General features: G+C 38.8%; 2 protein-coding genes and 1 long non-coding RNA gene across 5 annotated transcripts in view; 1 reads left to right on the top strand and 2 right to left on the bottom strand.

Moving 5' to 3' along the window:
- Positions 1–308: 308 nt before the first annotated feature.
- Positions 309–13,428, bottom strand: LOC127956428 (uncharacterized protein KIAA0930 homolog). The gene is made up of 10 exons (XM_052554308.1): positions 13,162–13,428; positions 9,210–9,358; positions 7,966–8,070; positions 7,729–7,806; positions 6,141–6,242; positions 4,768–4,908; positions 4,504–4,692; positions 4,183–4,342; positions 2,276–2,431; positions 309–2,190 (listed from the first exon to the last, which is right to left on the bottom strand). The coding sequence occupies exons 1-10, from the start codon at positions 13,301–13,303 to the stop codon at positions 2,150–2,152; spliced, it is 1,263 nt and encodes a 420-aa protein (XP_052410268.1). The 5' UTR covers positions 13,304–13,428; the 3' UTR covers positions 309–2,149.
- Positions 12,829–23,347, top strand: LOC127956430 (uncharacterized). The gene is made up of 3 exons (XR_008153563.1): positions 12,829–13,133; positions 22,665–22,739; positions 23,205–23,347. It is a non-coding gene; the product is annotated as an uncharacterized LOC127956430 (long non-coding RNA).
- The window catches only part of LOC127956425 (xylosyl- and glucuronyltransferase LARGE1), a 36,558-nt gene continuing 27,649 nt past the window's right edge, over positions 14,646–23,554 (bottom strand). For 2 of the 3 annotated variants that reach the window (XM_052554301.1, XM_052554300.1), the window contains 3 exons: positions 23,214–23,360; positions 22,795–22,990; positions 14,646–18,524 (listed from right to left, as the gene is read on the bottom strand). In XM_052554301.1, the coding sequence (XP_052410261.1) occupies positions 18,327–18,524; positions 22,795–22,990; positions 23,214–23,360 (541 nt within the window). In that variant the 3' untranslated portion in view covers positions 14,646–18,326. Of the gene's footprint in view, positions 18,525–22,648; positions 22,734–22,794; positions 22,991–23,213; positions 23,361–23,554 lie in introns of all 3 variants that reach the window. The other variant, XM_052554302.1, reaches the window with a different exon arrangement.

Below are 23,554 nucleotides of genomic sequence, written 5' to 3' on the forward strand. Positions count from 1 at the left end.
ATCCATGTACTAAAGCATCAGATTTGTGTTGTTTGATCAGTCATCCAGAAGATTCTGTTGGAAGTGCTGCCCCCTTGTGTTTTTACTGTTAGAACAGGAAGCACTGACTGACCCACTCCATATCACAAGCTTAAATAATAGAATTCAAATCAAATGTATGAAACGGAAAGATAGATAGAAACAAATCAATGTTTTCAAGTAGTTGCATGACCAGCAATCTTTAACATTTCCGGTAAATTACGGATTATATATATATATATATAGGAAATTGCACTACAGTCAACATCACTAGATTGTTTGATGTTGAACTTGATGTGGTCCTCCATAGATTGATTATTGACATGTTTGTGCACAGTGTGCAATATTCAGTTATGTGAATGATCTCACATTATAATCTGTCGATTTGTGAATTCTCTGTGAAAAGCACATTATATTGTGTTGTCATTCCTGACTGCATGCAGAAAACATACAGCATGATGTGCTGGTCGATTTGCTCTGTGCAGTTCTTTGAGACTCTTAACAACTGCAGAATCCAACTGATCAAACACAGGAGTCATCAGCCTCAACCAACGACAAATCAAAAACGAAAAAAAATAAGTCAAATCATGGACCGAATGCAAATTTGTGTTATTAGTGAATGTTTTAACTGTGGCAGACATGGACATGGTTGTTAATACCATTGGGCCTCTATAATGTGGAGGCCAAATCAATTCGTTTTTACACTAAATTGTATAAATTAAGAATAATTATACTTAAGTGTAAATTACACTGAACTTTACATGGTTATTGAATTGAACAGAACCAACACTATAGTGACTTGAACTAAATAATAACACTATAATATAGTTTTAGAGCGGCAGAATTTGTATTTGTCTCACATTTGAAGAAGTTTACATTAAGTGTTTCATATGAAACAGTCTAACTCTATAAAAAAAGTGATCCTACGAGTTTTGCAATCTCCAAGAATTTGTGCGATTTCCCACAACAATTATTAACTGGGCAATAAAATTTAACCAGGACCTTTTTTTATAATGTGTATTTTCATAAAGATGTACAGAAAAGGTGTATATATATATATAACAACATAAATGCGACACCATGCACATTTACTGCTAAGTTACCACTTAATAGAAAAGTGCGTGAAAAGCGTTTAACAAACTGGGACTTCCTTAAAAACAGCCTTCCACTGAAGCATTGCGCCTAAAGCAAAGAATGGAATAAACCTGAAGACGAGAGTCTTAAAATAGTTTGAACAACATCTTCAAATGCTGCTGGCCTATCAAATATCAAATAGATATTAAAGCTGTCGGGTCAGTTATTACATTCAGCCGACACACACGTACAAAACAAAATAATACTGACAATTTGGGTTGGCGTTACGTATTCAACTCCAAAAGCCCTTTAGTGCAAAAGAGTTCTCCAAACAGAAACTCAGAGAACAAATCAAAAAAACATCTGCTGGGTGGGATCATGTGATCTAGTGTCCTGTTCAAGTGTCTTTGTGGACGGAGAGGTTTCCAAGAACTGTGCTCAGGTGGTGGCGTCATCCATCTACTGGAAACGGCCTACGAAACACGAGTCTTCTCAGGAGATACGTCACATTCACTAGTGTTTGGAAATCAGAAATCCCCTCGAACATGTCCAGTAACAGACGGTACAATCGGATATTTGCGATTCTCTCAGCGATGGGCTACCTAAAGGACGACGTTTGATATAGATTGGCTGGTTAGTGAAGTATTAAGGCCTAGAGCTGCGAGGAAACGTCCTTTGGAAAATATACTACACACAAAATCATTAATATGGTGAAACCTACGAGTGTCTCCTGAAGGAGGGTTGAAAGGAGGCGGCTGTGGTCGGTACAGTTCACTGAGTATCTAAGCAGCTGTGTATTTACAAGAACGACATTCGTTTATTGGGTTTCATCTCCCAATAAACATTTCTCACAGTCTAGTGCCACTTTAGTTCCAGGTCTCAAACCATTCTGGAGGGCACCAATTGATGGAGTTTATTCCTTAGGTTTCGCTTTGCCTCTTCTCGTTCACTGTTGCGTATTGTTCATTGATTTTGGTTATCTGTCCCGTACGACACACACGTTCCTCGGGGGCCTGATGTGAGGAGGCACTTGGTAACAGTTCATGTTATGTTAATGTTATGTCATCAAAATGGGCTTTTGTCTCACCTCCAGAATATCTAAAAAGGAAACAATGGAGCCACTATAATTCAAGGCTAATAATGCAACAAAAGCATGTTTTTATGGAGTACAGGTGTGCTGTACCTGTGGTGATGCGATGTAAAGGAAGAGTCACGTAGGTGAGGTGGGAATATAACAGAAAATACTCCTCTTTTCTGTTCAGCTTGAGCCAAGAACCGACCAGTGAGTGGCCCGTTCCTGACAGAGAGCGGGAGCGCAAGTTTGTGGCGTTGCACAAGTCTGAGGAAAGAGGAAAGCACCTTTAATTTAACTTAAAAATTTCAACTATGACTGTTGCAAAGAAGGAATGCTTTTCCCCAACAAAACTGAATGTATATTTGTTTTTATTTATTCCTGTTCAAAACTAGGGCTGGCAAAGAACTAGACACAACTAATCTCACGATTACTGTCAGAATAAAAACAAATATATAAAGCAGACTCTAACAATAAATCACTAATATAATATAACATTTGAAGGATTGTCTTTCGTTATGGACCCCCACGCGTAACATGCAGGGAAAAAAAGTTAATTGTGCACACAATTTACTAATTTGTTTCCTTATTTTGTTAAATCTTGCACACAATTATTATATAGAGTACACCATTTACTTAAAATGAGTAAAATCATTTTAAGTAAATTGTGCACACGATATATTAATTTGTTCCCTCTTTTTAAGTAAATCATGCACACAATATAATAATTCAGTCCCTCATGTTAAGTAAACCTTGCGCATAATATAATAATTTGGTCCCCCGTTTTGAAAAAAATAGTGCGCACAATATAATAATTTGGTCCCCCGTTTTGAAAAAAATAGTGCGCACAATATAATAATTTGGTCCCTTGTTTAAAATAAACTGTGAGCAAAATATAATAATTTGTCATTTGTTCCCTCATTTTAAGTAAATCATGCACACAATATAATAATTCGGTTTCTTGTTTTAAGTAAATCATGCACACAATGTAATAATTCGGTTTCTTGTTTTAAGTAAATAGTGTGCACAATATAAAAATTCGGTCCCCTGTTTTAAATAAATTGTGCGCACAATATAATAATTCGGTTTCTTGTTTTAAGTAAATAATGTGCACAATATAATAATTATTTTAAGTCGTTTTAAATAAATTGTGCGCACAATATAATAATTCAGTCCCTTGTTTTAAGTAAATCATGTGCACAAGATAATAATTCGGTCTCTTGTTTTAAATAAATCATGCACACATTATAATAATTTGGTTTCTTGTTTTAAGTAAATAATGTGAACAATATAATACTTTGGTTTCTTGTTTTAAGTAAATAACGTGCACAATATAATAATTATTTTAAGTCGTTTTAAATAAATTGTGCGCACAATATAATAATTTGGTCCCTTGTTCAAAGTAAACCGTCTGCAAAATATAATAATTTGGTCCCTCATGTTAAGTAAATCATGAGCACAATATAATAATTCAGTCCCTCATTTTAAGTAAACAATGCGCATGATATAATAATTTGTTCCCTTGTTTTAAGTAAATTGTGCACTAAAAACAATAATTCTTTCCACTTCCTGTCCACATTCTCATAAACCTGTTGCTGCTATGTCATTTTATGATACTGTTACTGAAAGAGACACTTTCATTTTAACTTTTAATTTTAGTTGGGAATGAGTTCTCAAAAGCCTTGCAGAATTGTATGGAATCATTTTAAAATATATAGGCATCAATATTAGAGACAATATGGACAGGAAGTAGAACAAATTACTAGTTCATGTGCACAATTTTATTTAAAATGAAGTAATGAATTATTATACTGAACGCACAAATTACAAATTACATTATTATTCCATGTGCACGATTTAGTAAATCGTATGCACAATTTACTTTTTTCTGCATGTCATGTGTGGGGCCCCGTATTTTGTAAATATACATTTTAGACACGCAGCATTTAAATTTAGATACATTTACATAGCAAAACTTCAATATTGTTAAAAGAGTACTGCCCAGTATGTCTGTGTACCTTCATCATCCTCTTCTCTGTAAAACTCCTCACTGTCATTTGCTGAGTGGGATTTCTTCATCTCAGCAATTCGGTTTCTGGGCACTTTCCGGCGGAGTGACGGTGAGAAGAAGGAGGGCCTGTTTTTTTCCGGGGTCGGGGGAGTGCTAAATGACGTCACCTATGAGGAAAACAAGGCTTTCAGTTACTTTAAAAACTAAATTAATGGCATCATATGTAGTTACATAATTTACAATGTAATGAACAAATGCAAATGTTCAATATTTGTGCATCACTTCTAAATATCTAATGAACTGTGAGGAAAAAACGGGTTTAACTAACCCTCTCATGAAGAGGGGAGTCTTGGTCCTCTTCAGTGCCGCAGGGTGAGGTGTCTCCAGTGGGCACTCGACTCACAGCCATCTCAGCATGACCTTTCCCCTGAGGACCCTTCATCCGCACAAACTCCATGTTGTTGTACTTGTAGAAGCCGAATGACATCCGCTGGGCCATCTTCGCTGCCACACTTACCTACAAGAATGTACGGTACACCAATGAGATACAGACCAAAAGCAAATGTTTGGACAAAAGTCAAAGGAAACATACCCGGTTATCATAGACCTTCTTTAGGGCCTCGTAGCGGATGGAGCCCTGGAAGATGACGCCCTGGAATGTGTTGCTTTTGTCACTGGCCACCAGCTCCACGCAAACCATCTCACCTTCTCCAACAGTCATATCGCTGAAAACCTGCCCAACACACACAACAATCACAGCCAATGATGGCAATAACACCACTAGTTATACAGGATTACTAATTATTCGGGTTGTTAGTTAAAGAGATAGTTCACCCAAAAATGAAAATTCTGTCATTACGTTCATACATTGTTTTCATTCAAATCAAAGCCTAAACAAACACAGAAAACGTATCCTTGTGATGTACATGTCAGAACAGCAGTGGATAGGATATTTATATTTATTGGTTACTCTCCAAAATGGTAGTAGGGTGACACGGAGGAGACGAACGCTCTCCAGTGGTAAAGTATGGAAACCCAAGATTATACAGCCGCTGTAGTGACACAATGACTCTACAAATCAGGGATTGGCTCCTTAATTTCGGAAGGCAGGACTTTTCCATCATATTGCACATTGCAGTTTCTCCCCCTCGTAAATATAGGAGTGAACTGTCTTTGTATTACTATCAGTGACACTAAAATAAAACTGTTAGGAAGACAATAATAATCAAAAATAATCTGATGTCAATATGTTGCCATACTTTTTACTTCAGTGAATTTTACTACATGTACATCCCGATTCATGTACTTATGCTGTATTCTAATGCCGTTTTGTAATAAATAGTAAAAAAATAGCACCTTAAATACTTGTATGATGTACTTTACAGAAAAAAAAAGCAAAGTGTGGAACTTTGGACACTTTGATTTAAAAACTAGGTAGCAACACCACCAGAAAAACCATGCAAACCTGTTCATACAACCCTCAGAAAGATATGACTTTGACACGACCTCAGAACGTATACCGTATTTTCCGGACTACAAGTCACACTTTTTTTTCATAGTTTGTCTGGTCCTGCGACTTATAGTCAGGTGCGACTTATTTATCAAAATTAATTTGACATGAACCGAGAGAAATGAACCAAGAGAAAACATTACCGTCTACAGCCGCCAGAGGGCGCTCTATGCTTCTCAGCTCCTGTAGTCCACACTGAAGACATAGAGCGCCCTCTCGTGGCTGTAGACGGTAATGTTTTCTCTTGGTTCTTGTTTCTAAGTATTTTTGGACTGATGCGACTTATACTTAGGTGCGACTTATAGTCCGAAAAATACGGTATTTTATTTTCTTACGTTTAATGACACACTTGGGTCTTCTTTGATTAACCTGATTTTGCAGTACACCGCTCTAGAGATGACCGGCAGTTTCGATCTAGCACCATAATGTGATTTAAGAGCCTAAAAAAAGGTTACCTCCTCAAAGCTGTCAATCATGAAGAAGATGTTGGGGTAGCTCATTTTTGACTCCTCCCCTTTGCTGTCCATTGGGTGTTTGCTTGGAGAGGCAAACACTTGCTGTAAATAAAGAAAGCCACTGTTGCAAATTCACTGAAATAACATTAAATCATTTAGCTATGGTATATCTGTGTTATCAACCTTACAAGGATGCAAACTTCCTACTCTCTTTTATCAGTTTGTTTAGATCGGGTCATTTTTCAAAAATGTTTATCAGACATTTTGGAGATGTTTGTGTGCTATCTGGTTGTGTCAGTAGGAACCATGAGGTTGTGTTGTGACTGTAGTGTAGCTTGTAACTTCATAATCCTATGGTTTTTCTAATAACAGCTGACTGAATGGTTTAACTATTAACCCTGTTATGAGTATTCAGTGTAGTAAAGATCTGATGCTTCATGCTTTAAACTTTTAAGTATTAAACTACAATGTGCAGTTTCATAACCCTCACAACCTTAGCCTAGTAATAGCCAGACTTTTACTATGATTTCTTTTTAAACCAAGGCATTAGATTAAGGGGGTCATCAGATGTAAAATTCTATTTTACATGTTGTTTGAACTGAAATGTGTGTTGACAGTGTGTGTACAACACTCTATAATGATAAAAATCCACCCAGTGTTTTTATTCAATCCAGATAAATGATATCCCCTTTTTCAAACCGAGCCAATCTCAGATTCTTGTTTGTGTGACATCACACAGACCGAGGACCATCCCACGATTTTTGATTGACACGGCTGTCTTCTCTTAGACCCGCCCAGAGGGATCTGTCATCCGTCCGCCATTGTTTTGATGCTGGACAAGACTGGCTCCTTAGTGACAGCTGTTGTCATTTACTCCAGAGATCTGAGCCGCTGAAGATGCAGTTATTAGATATAAGGTTTGTTTTTGAAGGGAATGCGCCCCAATCTAAATGAATCTACCTATGTTCGCGCGAATCATACGTGATTTAGCTTCACCTCCAAAAAAAAGTGATACATTTTTTAATGATCGCCTTTCCGAATAATGTGCTAGTTAGCAGGTTTCACGATGAATGTTGCTAAAGATTACGGGCTCTCGGAGAACTGAGGGAGAGACCCCGCCCCTCACCAACAAAGCACATTAGCATTTAAAGGGAAATGCACTGAAACGGCTTGCTGTGAAAAGGGTGTTATTTTACACTACGACTGAGAATTTTTAACCAAAGTATGTTCGAATTTTCATTAAGACCCTTAAAAATCTTATCAACTTGTGGAAACTAGGCATCCGAGGACCCTTTAATAAAGTATGACTAAAACTGTCAAGTCTCTCAGTTTTTTTTAAACAACTGATACTAAAAAGTACTAAAAAGCACCTTAAATGATCTAGTAATAAACACCTTCTGGTGTCAATCTTCAGCTAAGGCTTATAATGGATAACTATAAGACTCTGAACCCTGTTGCTATGATTTTGTGCAGTAAATGCCTCATTATTGAAAAGTATATACAATTCCTTTTTTTTTTTTTTTTTTTACCTTGCATTTGAACTGCATAGTTATATCCCAACACACAAACGGCTTAAATGCTGCCTCACCTGGGACTTCTTTTTGTGGATGTGGATGTCTCCTGCATCTGAGCGTGTGCAAACTGCACATGTGACCACATAGTCCAGCTGTGGGACAAAAATACTATCAACAAAACTACACCAAAAAGACATTATGAAAACATTTATGTCGCAGAGAAAGTGTCTTTGTTTTACTGTAGATATTTTAGCGCAATTCATTGTGTTTACGTTGTGGCTCACAGCGTCTGATCACTGAGGTTTGCTTACATTCTGCAGGATGAGATTGAGATAGACGCTCTCCTCCCAGTCGATGTCAGGATCACCGAGTCCAGGCAGCTTTTTAGAGTCTCTTCTGTAAACCTCTACCTCCACCTGAAACCAACACAATCCCAATCTGTAACTATGATGTAACCTGCTGAGGTGGAGAAAATAAAGTGAGGGAACAAAACGGCCATCTTGGAAAGTCCGTTTAGCTTTAGCAGGTACTTTTAAATGTCAACTATTAGAGATGCACCGACTGCAATTTTCTTGGCTGATTGTGATTCCCAATTTTCGTGTAAGTGCGACCGGCCGACAGAGATGGACAGTAGAAGTATTTTTTACTTTACTCAAGTAAATTTAAAACGTATCTGTAGTTAATGAGTGTTTTTCTTTGGAAAACTTTACTTCACTACATTTCAAAGCATAATGTCATACTTTTTACTGCAATAAACGTTATTTGTTTTACCTTCAGTACATAAGAAACATTAGAAATGTTGTACTTGTACTCAAGTAAATCTTTGAATTACTTTTACTAGAGTGAAAGAAAGTAATAGATTTCTAATGTAATTAAGTATTTAATTATATTTATTACGAAACGTAGTGCAGTAAAAAGTACAATATTATGCTTTGGAATGTTGTGAAGCAAAGTTTTCTAAAGAAAAACACACTAATAAAATACAGAAACATGAAAAGTACTTTTACAGCAGAGTAAAAACACTTCACTACTGTCCACCTCTGCCGGCTGATACAGATTTTTTCTTTCTAAGAAATTAAATTTGACATTATATACAAACAAAACTATGTTGTTGTTTTTTTTTCTCACATGATCAATTCTCAAAAAAAAAAAAAATTCTGAGAAATTAGTTACTGTATATATATATATATATATATATATATATATTGATTTCCCAACGTTTATAAATGAGCATTTTTTCCCCCTAACTAAACACTAAAGCTTTAACACTAAAATGCAATGATAATTTTAAATATAAAAGCAAACCACCAGTAGCTGGCAACAAATTGTTTTAATAAGTAATTAATTTATTCATTCATTCAACCGATTCATTCAGAAACGCGACAAGTCTTTTTGTATGTTTTACTGAATCAACGACTCATTCAATTCGTTCAACCAATTGAAAATGCTAGAGTTTATACATTGAAGTGCTCAAAAACGCTAGGACATGCATGAAGCTCTCTCCCAGTTTTCATCTCTACACCATATTCAATGAGAACTAATAGGTTCCTCTCACCTTCTTCCCTTCTGTGTTGTCTGCACTGACGTAAGAGAGCTTGCGGCGCACATAGAAGAGCATATCATCCTGACGTGGTGCCGATTTCTCCATGAAGTATGTGGAGAACATCCATGTCCAGAACACTATGCGGTCATCCTTGAAGCACCCTTAACAAAAACAAACAAAAAAACAATACAATTAATTTTGTACATGAGTTTTAATCAAAAGGCTCCTGCGCAAAATGTCAGCCAAATCTGCTGCCTTTTCTTTGTTCGAAAGTTGCAAACTTTCTTTTTTTAGGTTTTTGGTCAGATTTCTTAGGAAGTAAAAACTGTGACCACTGTTTTCAGATTGTATTGGTGATTTTCAATGTTGTTGCAAACATATAACAGTAAAAAAATTTAATGAAAATGTATCCTATTTACTTGTTTAATACACATTCTTGAGCTTAACTCTAAAACATTATTACTGCATATTCTACAATTTTCATAATCTTTCATAAAAAAATAAACCTCTTCAAATTCTTTCAATACTTTTTTTCCACTGTGTGCTAAATATTAAACACATGAAAATTGTCATTCAGTTCTGAAATGGATACACAAATAAATGAATATATGATCACAAGGTTTTGAAAACATTCAAAAGACGAACAATATAAAACACATTTGATTCAGTGTTCCTGTGTCAGCATTAGCTGCAATAGCAATGTGTGATAGGTGACATATTTATTGGTGCAAATGAGCCATTTAGATTTGTTCTATGTCAATCCATCGAGACAGAGAGCTGTTCAGAAACATGCCACACTTCCAGATCTGCACCAGCACCTTGTCAGCTAAAAAGGTGCTACCGTAGTGCTTCAGTAACTCCTAACACCACATTTACTTCCAGGGTTATCAATCTACAAAGAGAGAGAGAGAGAGAGAAAGAGAAATGTTCACAGGACTTGGGACTTCCACATCCCCATTTCGAAAGAGGAAGATTCTGCTGATATCCGTTCACTTCTGCCTGGGGAAAAATAATAATTATTTATTACCCTCAGGTTGTTCTGAATGTAGGTAACCAAACTGCTGTGGGTCCCTATTGCCTTCTATAGAAGTCGGAAGAAATGAAATTCATAAAGATTTGGACCAACTTGAGTTGAATGATAACCGTTTTCAGTTTTGGGTGAACTATCCTTTTAAGCTTGTTGAGTGGTGGATCCTCCAACAGAACTGGACAAATATTAAAAAATCCATGAGCCGAGATTACTTCATCCGTGATAAACAAGTGAACTGACCAGGACAAGTCTGAAGACAAGATACCACGGTGAAGTCAAGTATCTCTGACCTTTAAACAGACGCTATAGCTCAACAACAACAGACCAACTTCAACACTATCTAAAAGAACTGCAACATTGCAACCTACTTTTTCATTTTACTGAGCTACTGAAACTTTTTCATTTCTTCTAATAACAAATGACAACTTCTATAGAATTGAATCAGAGTAGATTCATTTGAATTGTAGATATCATACGTAATGTACGTTTTTTTTTTTTTTTTGGAAAGACCTTAAGGTCTGCAACATTTTAAAATAAGATTATTCAGTTAATTTAGTTAATGGAGTTGGTACTGTACTTTTACAACATTTATTAATGTTAGTAATATCTACATTTTTGACATTATCAAATTTTTAAGATTTGTGACCCTGGACCTGTCTCTCTGGAGTGTATTTGTAACAATAGCCAAAAATACATTGTATGGGTCAAAATGATTTTCTTTTATGCCAAAAATCATTAGAACATAAAGTACAGGTCATTTTCAATGAAGATATTTTGTAAATTTCCTACTGTGAATTTATCAAAACATTGATAAGAATTCATATAGACTAAATCTAAAGGCGATTTTCTCAATATTTTGATTTTTTTTTTTTGCACTCTCAGATTCCAGATTTTCATACAATAGTTGTATCTCGGACAAATATTGTCATATCCCATACATCCCATACAGAGGAAAGTTTATTTAATTAGCTTTCAGATGAATAAATCTCAATTTGGAGAAAAAAAACACCCTTATGACTGGTTTTGTGTTCCAGGGACACATTTTATGTTGTATAAATTAACGTTAGGGTTCACAATCAACAATAGTATAACTTAACATTCTTCTAGAATAATAAGAGCTGCAAAAATTCATGATTAGTTTATAATATGCTTATTATACATAGGCCTGGTTTCACAGACAGGGTCTAGACTAAAGGCCCGTTCACACCAAGCACGATAACTATAAAGATAACGATAAAGATATAGTCCTAAAAATCGTTCTCAATATTAAAGAATAGCAGAGTCCACACTACAACTATAACGATAAAGACATAGAGAAACGCTATCGTTGGAATCATTTCCAGAACGATTTTTTTCCAGCTGTTGAACGATACAAACATTGACAGCCAATCAGAATCCATCCTGCTGTAACGAACTCGAGGATTTAAAGTGGCAGACGCACGTGCGCTCAGAATAAACAGACGATATCAGTTCGCTGGTGTGGACGCTAATATCGTTATCTTTACAGTAATCGTTCTTGGTGTGGGGCTTAAATCAAGATTAGGCCAAAGTTAAATTAGAACATTAAAGCAATTTTTATAAACATGCTTTAGAAAAAGAAAAAAACACTACTGGTGTCCATCTCGAGACTCAACAAAGGCATCGATATATTTTAAGATCAATCAGCGCAAGTTTATTTCAGTTGAAACAGCTCAGACTTACATTTTAGATGAGGACCAGGCTTAAGCCCTGTCTGTGAAAATGGGGATAGTGCACTAAAATACTAATGTTAATGGAACTAACCTCGTACTTAAGTTTCACCAAACATGACGTGCCATCAAAGACAGCAAGAGATACTAGACGTGCCAGTTGTACACAGAGGAAGAGGTTCACAAAAGCAGAAGTGAAGAACCGTGCAAAACGCCAAACATTAAGAGTGTGTCGCACGGAGAATTAAATATTTAAAAGGGACAAATCATCAAAGAAAGATGACAGAGAGAGAGAAAGAGAGGAGCACAAGGACCCATCCTAATCAAAGATGTTCTGAAAAAGAAAAAGCTAAAATTACTTTCCTTTGTGCAGTGTTGCTCATTTAAACGAGGAATAATCTAGAATATATAGTTTCGAATGAATAAGAGCGAGTCACTGAAACATGTTTGTTGTGAGATTAATGATAAATTTGCATGTGACTTAAGTTACTCAGTCTTCACAAGAACTCTGACCCTGATAACAAGACAGTAATAATATGAGAGCAGCTATGGGATGTCTCCTCAGGGAGTTTTCAGGATTTCAGTAAAGAAAAGCTGGTCTTAATGGAGACGAGCAGGTGCACTTTTACAATATGAACCAACAGTGTCAGTAGAACCTCGGCTTAACCTTAAATTACCCTGTAGAAATCACCTAACATGACCGGAAAATCATCAAAGCCCTTGCCAATAGGATGGAAAATCCCCAAGCCAAAGGGAACGTCAATCAAATCAATCGGCCAAAATGTAGTTCAACGAGGAATTTTATGAACACTTCGTCTAGTCGGTATTATACATTACACCACCACGCCATTTTCAACAGGTGTTAGCTAAAAAAAAAAAGAGTTGTACTGTGATTTAATCAACTATAACAGGTTAAAGTAAAACATGTATATCTTGACATGTTATCTGATTACACTGACTGACAGATATGTAGTCATGATAGATAGATAGATAGATAGATAGATAGATAGATAGATAGATAGATAGATAGATAGAAACGCTGAAAGGAGAAGATATCATGACATCACCGGCGCGAGAGAGCGGCGGCACGCCTCGTGAATTATGATGTCATAGAGGAGCATCAGCTGAAACAATAGCAGATGACCGCGGCCTGGTTTCGCCTTTAATCGCCCTGCTGCGGACGTGAATTGAGGACATGAGCCGTGACAGGCTCGATGGGTGAGTGTTGAGGGTTGAATGTACTGACCCAGTCCGCTGAGGTCCTGTCTGACGCTCAGGCGGTTCCGCTCGTCCGCGATGGCCTTCAGCATGTGCTGCAGGGACTGGTCCGGTTCGGCGGGATCGTCGCTCTGACCCGGTAGAGCTGCCATAATGCGCGCGGATGCCATGACACGATCTCACCGCTCATCTCACAGACCGCCGTACATGACACAAGCCGAGCACAACAACACAAGCGCTCTGCACTTCCGTCAGCGGCGACGCATCGCGTCAGAAACATACTACTGGGAACACCCTCGGCCTGTGATGTCACGCCGTAGGCGTCACTTAAAGGGGGCACGACCCTTCTCACCTCAGGTGTTTTATATGGAACAGACAGTAAATTCCTTACACACACACACAAACTTTTATTTCGGATGTGATTAATCGCGATTAATTGTTTGACAAACTTTTCATTAAACTCATAAACTCCCTGTAGTTCCTTCAGAAACCCAATAATCAAAAGTAGTCTGATTAGGTAAAATTACCTAAAAGGTGTAATGTACTGTATTACGTTAATAACTAGGTTTTGTCATGTCATTTGGAATCAGTAAGGGATTAGAATTTGTAAGTAGGCTCTTGAGACTGAAATTGTATTACATTAATTGTTTGCTAGATGTATTGAATGCATTTGGTATACAGACCTAATAAATATTAATACATATTTATTAATAGTTATCAATATTGCTAATAATAATAATAGTAGTGATTGGTAATTCTAATAAAAAAAAAACAGCTGTCTCTGAAATATTTAACTTTTTTATATACAATTATGCCACATTAATTCAACGAATGACATTTCAGATTCTTTTTCAACAATCTATGGTTTAAAGCTGCGGTAGGTAACTTTTGACGCTCTAGCGGTTAATAAACAGAACTGCTTGCGTCTTGCGGAAGAACATCGTAGCCGGAACTACTTCTCTCTGTTTATGTCTATGAAGAATCACAAAGGTACTGGCTGGGTTACTCCGCCGCGGTACCCCCGAAGCAATCTAAAATAGTCTGAATATAAACACTTATCATAGGTGTACCCTAGTGATTCAGGACAAGCTAAAAACACGGTTTGGAAAATGGATTCATGGTGTACTCGCTTATTATGTTCATTTTTCTACATTTTGAACACAAACAAATTTACGGACCGCAGCTCTGATTGGTTATTTTTTACCGGGAGCGCATGACTTTCTGCAAATGGCAATATGACCACTGGGAGGAGCCAGATGAGCTTGATTTTTTTCACAGATTATCTGTCTCATATTCTACTGTCAGGACATAATGACAGGTTTAATAAATATGTAAAAAATATTTTTTTTTACAAAAGTTCCCTACAGCACCTTTAAGTGGTCAGATACATTAAACAAATCCAATGAATGTATGAAATATTCAAATGGTGCGCTGCATTTGTTTGAAAAACATTGTTTTGCAATGTAACATCATGTATGCGACGGTAAAATAAGCGGTAAAGACATGACGCAATTGAATTCATAAGCAGTTTTATCAGTGTTATCCTGGACACGTTCATATTCATATTAATCACACACATCGATCAGCTAGTGTGCACATAGCTCAGCAGATCAGAACTCGCGTACAAACTCAGAAAATACTGAAAAATAACGACACCGCTCGAAGCAGCCCTCTCACTGAACACTCAGAACATCAGTTGTAACACTGCCACATCTGAAACTTGAACGCACAGAAGGGGATAAGGCTTCCACATCAGAAAATATCAGCACTTTATTTAGTACAGTAACATGTATGGTTTCCAACTGAATGAAAAAAAAAAAAAACTGGATGGTTGGAACAAAGTATCCTTCAGAAGATTTTACTTCAGAAAAGTCACGCATAAATGTTGTCCATTATTAACTTCATCTGCTGGTTTTACTTCTCACATAGTTAATACAGGAGACTGGGGCTAGTTGTCACAGGGAATATCAAGTAAACAAGTAAAATCCAAGTACACTGACATTAGTAGAATTTTTAATGTTTTTTTTTTTTTTTTTTTTTTTTTTTGTATATATGTGCATGTCAAAATACTTTAAAAAGAAAAGGCATTTATCAGACTAATATATTACTTCACACAGTGTGGCAACATGCCCCTGTAATGAATCTGTGTTGAATTTGAACTGTTACTGTTTCCAGGACAGTGTCGGTAAAAATATTTCAATAGCTTTCTCAAGACTGTATGGTTCATATACAGAAACTGACGTTAAAAAAATAAACCCACCCTGAGAAATAGTCATAATGTAAAAAAAAAAAAAAAAAAACCCACTTTTGACAACTAGCCCAGGTCTGTTCTAATGGACCTGTTGATTTGAATATGAGACGCATTCATTGCATTGTTTTCAGAAAATCTTTTTTTTTTTCTGCTCGTATTAGGCCCACAACTTACTCCAAGCAAGTATGTAAACAAACACTTCTTCCAAAAATGATCACAACGGCAATTGGTAAAGTAATGCAAGTTCAAGTGCGTTCTCAGCTTTGCCACAAGTGGCACTATAGAACATTAGCGTGGACGGTCTATGGTCCGTCCCAACCAATAAACTAACACGAAATAAAGCAGCAGTCCTGTGGGTGAGGTCAGCTTAGAAAGATGATCTCACAGGCATACTGTAATGCACACAACACAGACTGTAGCCTTTTAAAAGCACTTCATTGATACACATGTACGCTGCCGAGATGCCTGTTGAAGAACCCATCAAGTTCTAAATATTGTGTACAAACATCTTCCAAATATCTGGTTCACAAAAACTCACAGTCATAAATGTGAGAAACTGCTGAATGTCAGTATAACATCAGACAGGATGGCATTTGAGAACTAACACATAGATGTCTCTGAAAAGTTGAGTTTGTGTGCTGTCAGGATGGCAAAAAAGGCAAAATATCAACAGGAGCCTGAGTCAGACATGTTGTTGGCTGGTAGTCAGCGTACAAAGTAACAATAAAATACACTTATGTTCTGCTACCGCATCAGCATCAACTCTAAATCAACTATCTTTAACTAATTATGAAAAAAAAAATCAGTAAGTCTGTTAATTAAGCCTGTATTTAAGTGCATAAGTCTGTTAGTGTGGTGTGTGTGATGCCCTCTGATGGAGAATGACAGTCAGTAACACTTAAATAACCATCTCTAATATGTCAAGAAAGAGTTCACTTTGGCCTCTCTTTACGTATTATTGCCAGTCCGAGGAATAAAGATCCCTGTTTATTACATTTGTTCACATCTGCACTGAGAATGAACACATATCCAACTACTTCACCACACACAACCACTGTCAACACTGAGAAAGAAACCTTGAATCGAGAAAGAGAGAAAGAGTAAATAGTTTAGAAGCAAATATTTGATATAAGACAAATAGATATGAACAGATTGTTAGACAGGCAGATCACATGAAGACAGAGTGAGAGCATTTATATAAGAAGTATATAAGAGGATAGACCGATATATTTAGATTGTTAGACAGAGATATAAACTGACAGACTGTTCGACAGATAAATAAAGCCTTTTGGGCAGCGTGACGATATACCCGGGTTCGAATCCCGACTCGAGGACTCCCGATCCCGCCTCCCTTTCTCTTCCCCACTTTGCTTCCTGTCAGATTTGATCTGTCTTACTATAATAAAGGCATTACAAAAAAATAAAAAAATAAATACTGTTATAGACAGATTGTTAGATAGAGAGACTGTTGAGATAAAGATGGGTTGTTAAAAGGAAAGAGACAGAGAGATGCAGACAAACAGATGTAAAGAGATACAGACAGATTATTAGATGAGACATTGTAAAAGATCTACCCAGACAAAATGAACGAGAGATGGACAGATACTTGGATATAGTTTGTTCGAGATAGAGAGAAATAGATAGTTTAAGAATGATAACATATGATGCTACATGCTCTTATACAAGTTGTTTGAACTGAAATGTGTGTTGGCAGTGCATGTACACAACCACCCTAAAATGATAAAAATCCACCCACCCAAGATCTGCTCAAATCTTTACCCCTTTGTCAAATCAAGCCAATCTCAGATGCCTTTCAGTGTGTCTTCACATAAACACGCCCCTCCCACAATAGTTTGATTGACAGTGGCGTTTCAGCACAGACTGAACAGGTGTTTTACCTTATAGAGCCGCCCTGAGAGCTGTCATCAGTCCACCATTGTTTCACTGCCAGAGCAGATGTACACAAGAATGTCTCCTAAGCAATTGAGGTGCTCTGTTGTTGGATGTAATATTTACTTCTGAGATCTGAGCCTCTGAAGATGCATGGGATTACATTTTTTTTTGAAGAGAATGCAACCCCGATCTACATAAATGTGTCTATGTTCACGTTAATCATTCATTTTCCAGCTTCACCTACAGAAGAAGTGTTTGTAAGGTTTGTTTTTAGTGAATCTGCAAATTGTTAGCCTTGTTAGACTGATACAGACATCAAACAGAATGAGATACCGACAGCTAGAGAGGCAGATTTAGACAGATTGTTAGATGGAGAGATTGTTGGAAAGAGATAGACAGATATAGATGTAGATATAAAGATACTTGTAGATAGACAGCGAAACTGTTAGACAGACAGGTAGAGAGATAAACTGATTGTAGGGATGAATAAAAGTGAGACAGAATCGGAGATTGGGAGAAAACTAAACAGAAAGGACTGATAAATGGGTAAACTAGGTAGACAAAAAAGATAAACTGAGATATATATATATTTAGACGAGCAGAAATATAGATGGATGCTTTGAAACAGGCAGAAAAAAAAACAAAAAGACTGACAGACAGGCAGGCAAATGGTTAGAAAGGCAGAAAGATAGACAGGTTGACAAAGACAGATTCAAGGCTTTAATCTGAAGTGCATCAGTGTTGTAGTTGATCATTTAAAAGTAATAACAGACCTTATTTATTCTAGAAGTTTCCATTTTTGGGATCTGTTTGCCTTTTCAAAAAAGTTCATCAATGACTTCTAATCAGCAGTTTATTTCTCGGCACCTTTGTCAAACACCACTGATAAACGTCTTATCGGATCCCTGAATGAATGGATGATCACGAGCCATGCCTCCTAATGACCCTGCAATCTCAGTTTCACTGAACACATCTATACAGGCGCTGTCAAACAGCACTTCATCAGCTCATGGCAGTTATTTTATTGGTTTGCTGAACAATGTGCTCAGCTAGCTGTTGTTATCCACTGTCATGTATTTAAGCGCAGCGAAACCGTAGCGCCGAGACATATTCTGCTGAAACTCCTCCTTCAGTGTCTTCAGACAAGCACGGTACTGTTTGTTCGAGCGGAACTTGGTGATGTCAAAACTGGGCGCATGGGGCATGTGGATCATGTAGGCATTGGGCAGAACCACAAACTCGTACTCCTGAAAATAACACAACGAACAGCATTTATCATGCTGAAAGATTAGTCAATTCACAGCAAATAAGACCATGAACTAAACAAAAAGAGATTTAAGATATTAAATATTTCAAGACTGACTGAATCATGACCATTAACCAGTCCACTTAAACATCTCAGTTACGCATGGTAATCCTCGTTCCCTAAAGGAGGGAACAGAGACGTCAACAAATTGCGATATCGCTTAGAAAGACCAATCTACTTTGAGTGTAAACTAAATGAGCCAATGAACATTGGCATGCAAATATTGCATCAAGCTGCAGTTGATCACCGTGTGAGTATAATAAGGCAGCAGGTGCAATGCATACAAGGTTTTTGCTGAGGAGTCGAGCCGGTGACACAGCGGCTCAGCGGAAGTACAGCAACCGTGGTGATGGGTTGTGATATCTCTATCGCTTCCTTCAGGGAATGAGGGTTACCATACATAACCGAGACATTGCCTTTCAGTCAGTCACTCTCAACGAATGGGGATCCCTACCAAAGCACCATGGGTGCTGCCCCTTCCAGTGCCCTCTGCGAACCGCCTGTGCCCCTATTAGGTGTAGGCAGGGGCTCGGAACAAGTAGTTCCACTCACCATTGTCAAAGCACTACCTCACTGGGTGAGATTGGATAACACTGGAAAAACGTACCCGTTCCGCTTGGAACAGGGATGCTGTGGAAGCCCCATCTTTCCCGAAGGAGTTTTCGGAAGCAAGTACACATATAACATCCGTTTAGGTGTATATGGAGAAATGAGGTGAGGTGAAATTTCCACGGTTCTCACTGATTCATCATGAAGGCCTGGTACTGGAAGTTCCACCTCGTCCATCTGCCTAGAGTGATGGAGGACCTCCACAGGTTCTACAGTACGGACACTCTCGAGCAGTTTTAGCAAGCCGACACTAACCGGGGCCTCTCTGCACCACTACCCACTTAAGGTGAGAACACTGGAGGATACCGGCTCTACACGAAGGCTATAGAACCTAGAGAACATGTATCAGTCGCCCAGCCTGCAGCTCTACAAATATCTGTCAGTGAGCTGCCATGAGCCAGCGCCCAGGAGGATGCAACACTTCTAGTTGAGTGAGGTCGCAACCTGAATGGGCAGGGCACACCCTGTGCCTGATAAGCCAGGGTTATGACGTCCACAATCCAGTGGGCCATCTTCTGCTTTGAGACGGCATTCCCTTCCTCCTTCCCTTTAACCTCCTGGGCCCTCTAAGGAACCCGATGACGAGGTCATGCTCACCTAAAGACTTCCCATTCACAGGGTCATGGTATGCAGCAATAGTGGCTACCTGGACTTTGAGGGTGGAGGGAGACAGCCTTCGATCCAGCTCTTGCTGCAAAAACCACGATCGCAATTGGGCATCTTCGAGGGTCTTCTTGGTGAGAAGAATATCATTCGACGAATAGGTTCCACTCTAAGACGTAAGCGTGTCTCGTAGACAGTGCTCCTGCAGAAGTGATGGTGTTCACTACATCCTGGGGTAGGACACCTAGAACCTCAGCGAGGGACCTGACATGGAGTTTTCAAAGGTCTGGACATGGGTGCCATACCCCGTCTCTTAGTCAGTAGATCCTTCCTGAGAGGAATGGGCCAAGGAGGGGCTGTCGCGAGGTGCACTAGTTTGGGGAACCAGGTCTGAGTGTCGGTGCCACTAGCAAGACTTGCTCCTCGTCCTCCCGGACTTTGCACAGTGTCTGTGCGAGAAGGCTCACTGGGAGAAATGCATATTTGCGTAGGCCCCGCGGCCCGCTGTGTGCCAGTGTGTCCATGCCGAGTGTTCCCTCTGTCAGGGAGTAGAACAACTGGTAGTGAGAGGTCTTCTGGGGAGGCAAACACGTCTACCTGAGTGGCTCCGAACTGTCTCCAAATCAACTGGACCGACAGGGGATGGAGTCGCAATTCTCTCAGGAGCATTGCTCGAGACAGCTCGTCGGCTGCACGGTCGAGCAGGCCCAGAATGTGAAAAGCACTAAGTGACCTCAGAACCTTCTGACTCCAAAGGAGGAGGTGCCAGGTGAGTTGCCACATGCGACGGGACTGAGACTGCATGCCCGTTGTACGTGGCCCCCCCAGCCAGAGGTGGAGGCATCCGTGTGAACCACAGCATGCCTGGAGATCTGCTCTAGGAGCACCTCTGCCCAGAGGAACGTAAGATCTGACCACAGGGTGAGGGTATGCCCAGCTCTAAGGCACCACTTGCTTGCTGGAGGCTACTGCGAATGCGGTGCGGGAGCGGGGGCGCAGAGGGGCTTCCCTCTGCAAACGAGCAGGCTGGGGCGCTGTGACTGGTGGATGGGTGGAGGCTGCAGCTACCCGCCGGGCACAGGGGCATTAAGGAATGTTGATGTCCCTCATTTTAAACCAGACGATGCTGAGATTGACATCTGGTCAGGGGGAGGCCCACTGGATACCGCTGGTACACTCTTTGAAGAGGGCCTAGCGCGTTCCATGGGTTGCTCCACTGAATTGGAGCTGCAATAGGAGTGATGGTCCCCAGAGGGTTGGTTCCCTGTGGGGTTTGCCACCACTGTAATCCTCAAACCAACCGCGCTACTGCTGAAAGTGGTTCTCGTCTGTCGGCCGCCAGAACGTGCCCCAGATCGCAGCAGTGGCAGCAGGACTCCACCCCCCTCAAGGTAGCGGAGGCTGGTTCGCAGCTCCAAGATGGTCATCTTCCCTAAGTGGGAACATGACACATCCGCGAAGGTCACCTCAGCATGACACATGAGGCAGTGATCATGACCATCACCCATTGCCAGGCAACGACTGCACCCAGAAATGCCTTATAAGGACAAGCTCTTTTAGAGAAATTTGCTCTTTATGAAATGCTTTTTTTAGTGCTGAGGTGCACAGGGGAACTGGCTACTTGCAAGACGACAAGGGGTAGTGCAGCCTGAAGTGCACAACCCACTTGACTTGGAAATGACCACCGCTGAAGCACCGTCTTGCCAACACACGATTCTTCCGAGAGTATGCTGAACTTGTAGTTTACAGCAGACACAGTTGAGCAAAATGATACTAACGCTCGGCTCCGAAGCAAAAAGCTGGTATGCATTGCACCTGCTGCCTTATTATACTCACGCTGTGATCAGTGGCATCTGGATGCAATAATTGCATACCAATGTGCACTGGCTCGTTTAGTTTACACTCAAAGTAGATTGGTCTATCGAAGCGATATAGCAATTCGTCGTTCACTGACGTGACGTTGAGAGTGACCAGCTGAAAGGGAAGAACAGTTCTCAATTCTGACTGCCATCTCAAATCGCACATAAACACTTAAAAATAAATTTGTGTGTGTTATAGTAATAGTTCAATCACATTGTAGACAAGAAATATGCCAAATTTGCCATCCTTCCCTCAGTAGTAAGAGTATTAGAAATACTCACACAGCAGCATTAACTAGTTTCTGTAATTTAATGGCAAGTTTATATCACAAAATAAAGAATTATAAATGTGCATTAAAAAAAGATGCAATAAAAAAAAAACTTTACTACATTTACAATGTTAATAACAGACAAAATGCATCACTGCAAACTGTGAAAATGGTCCATTAAAGAAACAGTTGATTAAAAAAATAACAATATGTTGAAAATTTGCTCACTCTCAAGCAATACAAGAAATTTACTCTATATCGGAAGAGATTTGGAGAAATTAATCATTACATCACTTGCTTAGCAATGAATTCTCTGCATAAAGTTTCAACAGCTGATAAAAACAACTCAAATTTATCAGTTAACATTTTATAATTAACATCTTGTAAATGGAAAAGCATTGTTTGTAAGAAACAAATCCATCATCGAGTGTTTAAACGTTTAAACCGCCACCCTAAGTCAATCCCTTCGGTCCTCTCACCTCAAAATGCACTGACATGTTTGTTTCGAGCTGACCTTTTGGACTGTTTTTGCTTGTAAACAGGAGCTGATCTGTATATATTTCTCTCCTGATTCAGATGAGATTTGAATTTAAATTATTTGAAGCAATGATTTGTAATGCCTTGATGGATTTATTATAAACATGCAGGTTTTTATTTCACAAGACATTAACTTATGAACTGAAGTCATGTGGATTACTTATGGATTGTTGCGATGTTCTTATCACCTATTTGGACATTCAGACGGCACCCATTCACTGCAGAGGATCCATTGGTGACATCGATGACAAAAAACTCTACATCTTGGATTGCCTGAGGGTGAGCAAATTGTTATTTTGGGGTGAACTATTCCTTTAATGAATATAAGTGTTACCTGAGCGTCCAGCTCCATGATGTGAGCTACTTTATTCCACCCAAAACCCACAAAGCGCCGGTCGTACTCTGGGCTTTCTCTTCTGACCATAACATATGGCTCAAAGTCGGCCTCCCACTGAACTCGGTATGGTGTTGTAGCAGTTCTCCATTTGGCAAAGTCTGTTGGAGCGTGACCTTTTGTCCAGACATGATATCTGTGGACAAGCAAATCACTTCACTTTAGTAAATCAATATTAACTTTAATAAGTAAAACTGCCAAGAATTCTAAATAAATACTATTCAGATTGGTTGGTTCAATCAAATTATTTATATTAACTGTTATAAAAGCAGCATGAATGACTCCATCACATCAGAGAAAATCTGATCTGCCATTACTTTTGAATTAATTCCAGTTTTCTTTTTTCTTAGATTAATCACCTGAATGTGAACAGAGTGCCCATGTCGAGTTGTGACAGGAGCTCTGCTTTTGATTTGGGAAAGGACAGCCGATAGCGCAGAGTTTCAAATGCTGGAACCACAAGAGCCTTTTTAGTGTTCCCCATATCAAGCTGAACAACCGATTTCCTGAGACAGAAAAAGATGGAATACTCGTGGAGTGGATTGTAATGGATTGTACTCTTGTACACATCTTGTTCACAACCTAAGAACATTTTGTTGGCACCAAAAATGAAAAACATGCTTTAATATACAGTAAATGGGTTGACACACTAATATTTGTTCCAATTTCAGAGCAAAATTAGTTTTGCATATTTAAAAAA

The sequence above is a fragment of the Carassius gibelio genome, chromosome B4 (genome assembly GCF_023724105.1).
Source record: "Carassius gibelio isolate Cgi1373 ecotype wild population from Czech Republic chromosome B4, carGib1.2-hapl.c, whole genome shotgun sequence".
Taxonomy (NCBI): domain Eukaryota; kingdom Metazoa; phylum Chordata; class Actinopteri; order Cypriniformes; family Cyprinidae; genus Carassius; species Carassius gibelio.